Consider the following 8,970-nt stretch of genomic DNA (forward strand, 5'->3'; position numbering starts at 1 on the left):
TTCCTGGTCCATTTACTCACAATTTAATTGCATTTTTAATGCTAATTACAACACATTAATCTTTAATTAGCATTAATTTGTTTGCTGAGGTAGATGTCAAATATATTCATGTTACTTTTTTTACAGATAAAATATAAACCTGACATCTTGGTTTAAAGATGAAGTGTTTCAGTGGCTACGACTTGCCCCCTGGTTGCTCAGGAGTAGTTAGTGGGGAATGGCAGCAAACACGAGGTTCGTTGCTAAGACGTGTGCAGTACGTTCAGATCTCTGAAGTCCTTGAAGTGTGCCTTTTCTCACTATTTCATAGAATCAATTGAATTGTCTTCACAAATAATTTACGCCTGCTTTCCAGTTTTTTAAAAAAAATTTGACAATAGCAAAACGAGGTATTCCTCTCAGCAAAAATAAAATATTAAGTCTATAACGGGTCTGGCTGCCTAGGAGAGAAAATATTTTTAATATTTTAAGTAACACATATTCTACACATACTCAAGTCTGTGTTTACATTTCAAAAAAATCTGAACTGTGACGCTATGAAAAATCAGTATGTTCTCAAATTCTGGAGATAAAATACGTCTACATATTCCCGAAGTTATCTGTGTCATCTTAAACACGGGTATTTTTTACTACAAAATAGATGAACTGAGGACTGTTGTGAAAAAGATGTAGATTCTGGCATAGAATTCAAAGTATCAGCTCTATTGAACAGTATTAATACAACACTTAGAACATTTGGCATGTGACATTATGAAGGCCTGAACATTAGCAAATAAACACAGTATTTAAATAAAGCCTATTAAACTCCAAGGAGCCGTCTTTCACTATTTTGTGAAATAAGAAGAGGAAATCTTAAAGTCAAATGATTAAACCAAGTAGAAATTCATTGCACACGACATAACTAAAAAAAATACAAAAGTTCCCAGCCCTCTCCTTGACCCAAGAAAGAGCCCTTGCTGACAAATGTGTCATCTGCTTCCAGATCTGTAAAATGGAGTAGTGGGGTCAGATCTCAAGTGGTTGCACTCTCCGCTTCTTGGTCATAATTTCATTCTCCTGACCTCTGCTTAGCATAGTTAAATTATGCTTGCTATTTTTATATAGTTATATGCTGGGTATGTCAATTCAATAATCTTTTGAGGTGTGCTTTATTTGTTTAACAAAACCCACACCCATATTCATGTGTTAATTACTAAAACTGAAAGAAAACTGGTATGCAGTAAAAGGAACACAACCACCTCTGACAAAACCATTCTTTTTTTATAACACAAATTCATAATATTAAAAGTATATTGGTTATTAGTTATAAGGTTATAAGTATAAGTGCACCTTTGAAATGAGGGTCAGACATAAAATTGAACTAGTGGATGGAGCTCACAGATACCGATACTATTAAAAATACTTAAATATAAGAGATAACTGAAATTATATCTTATGTAAAAATGAAAATTTCTACATTGAGGAGCTCTTAAAAATGAAAGACAATTCTAAAGAGAAAATGATAAAGATTTTGAAAGCATACAGAGCACCAACATTTTTTCGGCATGTACTATGATGGTATTTGGGGGCAATTAGATACATTTTTCCCCCTAGAAACAATATTATCACAGATACCTAAAAATTAGATTTATCAAACAAATTTGTGATTTGCTTGATTTGAAAACAGATCTTTGTGAAATGGAATTTCAGAGCCACACCGGAAAAAATTACATTATCTAACAAAAAAACTTAATAAAAAAAGACAAGATATTGTTTCAATTACAGATAAAATTTGCTACAGTAGTAGCTTTCAAAAGAGTAAAACTTCCTTTGAACAACTTTAACGTGAGGATGACAAATTTTTCAAAATATATTTTCATGAAAACCAATAGAAATATTTTAGGGGCATTTAAAAAATAAATGAGATATATATATATACACACAGCATAAAATCACACTTGAGAAGAGACAAGGTCATTATGATTACTTTTGTACTACACCTTTTCAACTAAACTTTCTATTAGTGCCTGTTTTATAGAGCGAGATACTAGGACTCAGGAAGTAGAATAAAAACTAGAGTCAACTTCTTCCCTCATGTGGTCATGAGAATGTTTCAGAAAACTCCAAAGGCTACTCATGGAAGCTACTGATAAGAACAGACTATTTTTTTTCACATGAAGCCATTCTACCTTGCAGCAGCTGGAGGGCCAAACCCAAGGGTTTAAATTTCAAAGCAGCGTACTGGGGCCAATTTGCCCTTTCAGTTGGAATGCCTTTTGTTCTGTTCCAGGAAATGTGGGAGAAGACACATTTCCGAACCTCTGAACACGTTAAGCTACATAGGTCCTTCTCTTAAAGATCTCTCTTTTTATTTGTGTGCCTGCTTTGTCAAAAGGCATACATAATCAGAAAGTGAATTTAAATTCTCAAGTGGCATCCTCTTTTTTATACTGAGTAGTAATGGGTTGTGGTTGGCCAAACACACTTCTAATCAAATTTTGTGCTCATCAGGTCCGCGTTATGGCTTTCATGTGATAGGACTCAATTCCTATTCTAGACCCAAGTTTTTGTCAACTCGTATGATTAGAAATTGCCAAAATGTTCATATAATAGGAAGAGAAACAAAAACTACTGCCCCTTCTAGGTAAAGACGGGATTGATTTCTTGTTATTTTAGCTCTAATCAATTTCTCATGCTGAAGGGGGGAAAAAAACCAAATCAGTCTCTAAAGTGGTAAGGTAAATATGAATACAAGATGAGCAGTTATTAAAAGGAACTGTAATTTTGTAGGAGGATTCCAGACAGCCAGCCCCCTAAGCATTATTCAGATGGCTTGAACACAGGTGCTGTTGCTGGCTAGAAGATGGAGCAGAAAGAAGGACCCGGTATCTTCGGTTTCATGTGGGACCACCCTCCGTCTCAATCTCAGCTTTGTGGAAACAGCAATTCCTATTAGAACACACCCTAATCAAAACACCAGGATGAGTGGTGTCTGGGGACTGGCTACTGAAAATCTGAATTTGGAAAATGTGTTATCCCTTTATTGCACACCCATAACCTCAGGCTGGGAACATTGTGAAGATCTAAAAGGAATAAGAAGTATAATTCATAGTGAATTTGTCTGAAAGATGACGACTGCTTTAAAATTTAGGGTTTTTTGAACTGTGTCCAAGTGACCCTCATGTGATTAAACTATTAGAAGCAGCATAATGCTTCTAAAATGAGCCATGAGTTCATCTCTATAAAGATGCCAAAAGAAGGAGTATCTCCAGCATTCCTACTACACATGATTTTAGAATAAAGACTCAGGCTACAATGCACTAATTTTTAGCAGGAGGGACTCCTAGGAATTCAAGGGGGGAGATGGGGCCCCAGGACCATGTGCAGGAAATGGACGAGAAGACTTAAATCAAACTAGTTTATTGTTCTCTGTTGGTGGTCTTTGTAACTACAACGCCATGTCACTGCTGGATAAGATCCATATTACTCCGATGCTCTGGGCCTGTTCATCACCCAACTGTATTTGAAGGCTCGAGATTCTTACAAAAGACAAAGTGAATATTATGTGACTACTCTAATAATAAAATTACTGTGAAACCAAGTCCTCAAGGGGAAATGGACATAATGTTTCTACTAGAAAAGCCACATACTAAAATGCATCATGTCATACAAACATGTCATTAGAAGTGAAAGTTGTAAGCCAGATTAATTCGGGAACCAGATAGATATTCCAGGGTAATCTTTAGCATATGTTGCATTAAATCAATCATGGCCGTCTGCTCCTTCAACACTGTTCGGTTTGAGGTTTAAAAACATGGGAAGTACCACGCATTAGAAAGCAGGCCAGTTAAAGACTAATGGAACAATAATAGTTATTATAACCATTATGTTAGTTTTATGCCCAATTCCCTCTGAGGGGAAGGGAGGGTGTGGAGTCCCAAACATCCAGGGGTCACACTCTGGGAATGTATACAAATGGTATCTCCCAGTGGGGTACTGGAGCACTCTTGTCCTTGAGTAATCTCAGGGGACCATGTTAGGCTAGGCAGTGCTCTCAAGCCTTTTGGTCAAGAAGGGGTACTGGACATTGTAGGTTAAGAAGGACATATGTAGATATAGCAAAATATACGTGGCTGTTATCCTCTAGACATTTCTATCCTCTACAAGCTGGCATCTAATCACTTACTACACTGCCTCCTCCGTGTGCATACTGGCATGCGGAGGCCCTGGCCTGGATGGCTTCTGATACACAGCCAGCAGCATTGCCCTGAAGGGTTTTAGAATATAGTTAACGGGCTCTGATGGTGGTAACTGGATTTAGCTCTTCTCTTTAACTAGGTACTCTACCAGCCGAACTAGTAAGAATCCATGCTGTGTCCCATGCATTATATTCATATAATTCCAGGGAGCTTAATAGACCCTTCCAACTCAGAAATGTTGAATGTAACCTCCAGAGTTTGCTGCCAAGCCTTCAGAGGAGAGTAGTGGACTCCATGCCCCAAGTAAAATAAATGACAATTCTCTCGAAAATCCATGGATGAATGTATCATTTAAAAAGAAAATCCTATTATAATTGAGGTGCTTTGTCCTTCTGAAGCATTTATTTCTCAAAAAAATGACATTGGGCATTAAAGGGCAAAAGCCAACAAAACAAGAAACGGTGATCACTCCACCAAGTCACACAAGCCATCACAAGCCTTGGTGAGCATCTGCCATCTTTGAAATGCAGAGCACAGAACCGGGGGCAGGACAGTGTGATTCCAGGGGGTCACCTTCTGACAGTTCTAAGCTTGCCTCCCACTCCACATGCATTTTGTTGTTCTATGATCAGTTCAGGACATTCACTGACGGCTGCGAGGACACATTATAACATGAAACTCAGAAGCAGGGCAATGATCTCTCTGAACTGAAAAAAGCAGCTTCCTAAAAGACATCCACGCTGTTCATGAAAAGATTGCACTGCCTTGTACTTTTTCACCAAGAAAACTTGAAAAATGTGATGCCCATGTGTTAGTGCTTGAACCCCATTCTTACAGCATTAGTAGTGCTTACAGTCATTTTCTACAGAATCATGTGTGTAATCTCAAACATGTGTTAGGCTATGTGTTCCCTATTTACCAATTATTTAATTAGCTCTGTTTGTTCTTTGAGATACAGGCGATGTAATATTTCTTTATTTCCTGCATTTCAGAATGAGTGAGTATATGCCAAGTATTTTCAAAAGTCTACAGATGTATTGTATTAATCCATACTGTTAGGGAAGTATCACTAACATCAGAAGAGAAATCTTCTCTTCTTGTTATACAGACATGCTGCCATCCCTGCCTTCTACCACACTCTGAAAATCAATCCAAAGCCCAAGAAAATTAAAGGGGGAAGAAACATGAGCCACTTGACACTGTGCAATACCAAGGTTTATTATCATATTTAAATTTTCCTCTGTATTTTAACGTAAGGAATTGCAGGACATAATATTTTAAGAAAGAACATTCTAGAATGTTCTCCCTTAACATAATCTTAAAGTCATAACTGCATTTATGCAAGTTAATAAAGGTCTGTTCCTCCAAAAAGCTGAATTACAATGTCAACTTATTTCCTGAGAAGACTGTAAAGCTTTCTCACATTCTGCTAATAGATTTTGACAAGTATACCCATGATTATGGAATAATTTATGTAATAAAATTATTCTTAAAAACCCTTTTCTGGGTTCCAGAAATCTCATACTTTCCCATTTAAAATTACAGCTCTTTTATTCTTGTCGAGACCCTCCCTCTATTTCAACAGGGCCCTGTGGCCTATATAACAAGTTCACTCCATCTTTAGTGTGTGGTTGAGCCTGTTAGTATGCAGACGTCACCTACTGCTCCATAGTTGCCCAGACCAAATGAAGAAGGACAGCAGACATTCCTGTCCATCCACAGGCTAATGATGAGTCAACCATCTTAAATAAAGCAAATCTCAGTCCCACTGGGATTTGTGGCCATGCTGACCACAGCTCATGGAGAATGATTATTCCATCTCAAAATATCTCTTTCTTCCCAAGTTGTGGTGCCTCTCTCCCAGAAAGACTGTTTTGTACATCATTCAACACAAAAATTTTTCAAACAATGCCCAAGTATGTTTTCCTCAACTCAAGCTTTTGCTCCACCTTTATACCTTCCTAAAAAAGAAAATTACTCAAACCACAAGTAGACAGGAAATCTGCCGTGTAAGAGGATGAATGACCGGTCATCCTTCTTTATAACGAGACCTCATGACTGCAGAAAGGGGCTTTCCATTTGTCAAACCACATTGAAGTGAAATATGCTTTTCTCACCCTTTCAGTTCTGCACTTCTTTCTTTCTTCTTGTTTTTCAAATCTGCCAAAACTGCATTGATAGCTAACCCAACTTCCCCATGTGACCTCTGTCCATTCCTCTCCAAGGTCAAATTGATGCAACACATTTGTAGAAGCTTTGTTATGAAAAGTTTTGAAAATGGAAACTCTTGTAAATTTGCTTCTTAGTGAGACATGATAGCGAAGGGCTGCGAGGTGGCTCATCTCAAATGTGAAATATATTATTGAATAAGCAGGGAGTGTATTATTTAGGCAGAATTATATTTGCAACATTTCAAAGCACATCTCTTCCCTTTCATCAAAAACTCTGCCACGTAAGTGATTCACACCACCTTCCCAACTCCGATGGACTCTCTAAAGAAAATGAAAAACTGCAGAGAGCTAAGGGGAATAAACAGTAGGATTATTCTGTCACACATTCTTCTCTCTAAAACATACAGTTAATGTTCTCATCAGGGACCCACTGCAAGAGATCTTGAGGCCAAGGAAGGGGTGAGTTTGAGCTAGGACCAGAGAAGTGGTGAACAGTGAAGTCTGAGGTTTTAATGAGACCCTGGAATGTCAGGCTGTGCTATTCCTCTGAATGGCAAAGTTGTTAAAGGCCAATTCAGAAGAGGGTGGCTGCCTACTCCCCAGACTGGACTCTTTCCTCTGGGGGCAGCTGGACCCCTGCCTACCTTCTCCCTCCAGGCCACAGCACCAGTGAAGGAATCATCGGTCTTGGGAGAGAATCACAATGGCCATCATGAGAAACCAGAAGATGATGGTTTAGTTCATTGGGAAGCAGCACTCTGCTTGGGCCTCAACTCATTAGTAAATCTGCTTGAGAAAAGGCAGTGAGTAACTTCTAGCCCTGATGTCCAGGCTTCTCCTCTCCAATAAGTAAGCAAATGCCTCTTCCCCTCTGAAGGACTCACGATGCCACAGTCTCCAGGAGTTGAAGCCATCTAGTTATTAATAATCACCCCTGAATTTCACAGGAACTAGTCTTTGGAAGACTGTGCTATGTCATGGGTAAGAGCTTAGTATGGTGACTGGAATTTGGAAAGTGGTCAATGACTACTATTAAGAGCTAACTTGCCCCCTATCTCACTAGTCTTCAGTGGTTTGTCTTATAAAAGTTCACTTTGCTCACTCTTTGAGAGTATGAGAAGCAAGGTAGTTCTGGTCTGTTTCAACCTTTGTTCAATCTAATAACTCACAATGAACGAAGTAGCCAAGTATCAGTTTCTTGTGGCCAAAAAAAAAAGTGATTATGGACAAGCCGATGACTATTTCTGTTTCTGTTTGGTTCATGTATTTTCATTCAGTTATGTGACAAATATTCATTGCCTGATTGCTGTTCCATTATGAGAAGAAAAAAGATGTCCTATATTATTAAACCCTGACCTTGATTGTTGGCGTCCAAATCGACATTTCTATGACTCACCCATTATACTGTCTGTGCCGTTGGCAGGAGGCGTACAGGAAGAGGTGCTGTAATGGTTTGTGCCGCTACGGTGGAAAGTAGACATCGGAGGAAGACTGGAATTGATGTCTGCTGAGGAGTGTGATGGATAGCTCTGTAGCAAGAAGCAAAAAAAGGAGGCCATGGTCAACCATGAAATATTTAGTGGGTTAGGTTTCTAATACTCCTTTCGGAACTCTTCATTTTGCAATGGAGACGGCCCCTGGAATTTCAAAATATCCAAGAATACATCTTGCTTAGATCTGACAGCTTTCATTTTTCAAATAATAAAATACAAAACACAGAGTTGGTTTGAGCTTGCATCAAATGTAGAGAAATACAATGGCAATATAGGACAGTGAGAAATGATCACAATCTCTAAATCTAAAAATTACTGCTTAAAAGTATCTCTGAGGTGTCAGCAACATAAAAGACTCTCTCTACTATTATTTTTTTTGGTATGAACTATTGATCAAATAAGAAAGATTCCAAGACACAATGAATAAAACAGTATCGTGACCCATGGGTTGATATTACACTTTATCCTGAACTTCTGGACACTAAAGAGCAAAGAACAGCCAGTCTCAAATCCTCCTCCTGCAAAACTGGACCACCTTTCTGACCTCTAGCAAGCACAGAATGGTAAACGGAAAACTTTGAAAAAGTAACGATGATTAAATATCACTCTACAGCATCAATATGTAAAGCCTTAAATCAATGACTATATTGAATTAAACTGGAATGAATGAACTGAGAAGGACTGATTTGAGTTCTTTATGTGTCCTCTTCATTAGTAATCTACCAGATAGCTGACTATGAAAAAAGAACATCTTTACAGAATCATTTGTTTTAAGGTTTGGCTTTGAGTTCAATTATTATCCTTTTTGTCCAAATAAGCTGCTTTTCTTAGGGTTATATCACAGTGCCTGTAAGGCGGCAAATTAGTTGCTACCAATCCATCTGCTTGGGAATGAGCAGATCACCATCAGGGACACAGCTATTTACCCAAACACATTGAGCTATTTTCTTTTTTTTTTAATGTTTTTTTATTATATTATGTTAGTCACCATACATTACATCCCCGGTTTCCGATGTAAAGTTCGATTGATTCATTAGTTGCGTATAACACCCAGTGCACCATGCAATACGTGCCCTCCTTACTACCCATCACCAGTCTATCCCATTCCCCCACCCCCCTCCCCTCTGA

The 8,970-nt window shown here is 38.3% G+C and overlaps 1 protein-coding gene across 22 annotated transcripts in view; it reads right to left on the minus strand.

The window, feature by feature from the left end:
* Positions 1–8,970, minus strand: part of TCF4 (transcription factor 4) — a 349,754-nt gene that overhangs the window by 37,699 nt on the left and 303,085 nt on the right. For all 22 annotated transcript variants that reach the window (XM_019794601.2, XM_034642406.1, XM_019794595.2 and 19 more), the window contains one exon: positions 7,746–7,878. In XM_019794601.2, coding sequence (XP_019650160.1) covers positions 7,746–7,878 — 133 coding nt within the window. The remainder of the gene's footprint in view (positions 1–7,745; positions 7,879–8,970) is intronic.

Source organism: Ailuropoda melanoleuca, chromosome 14, assembly GCF_002007445.2.
Source record: "Ailuropoda melanoleuca isolate Jingjing chromosome 14, ASM200744v2, whole genome shotgun sequence".
NCBI lineage: Eukaryota > Metazoa > Chordata > Mammalia > Carnivora > Ursidae > Ailuropoda > Ailuropoda melanoleuca.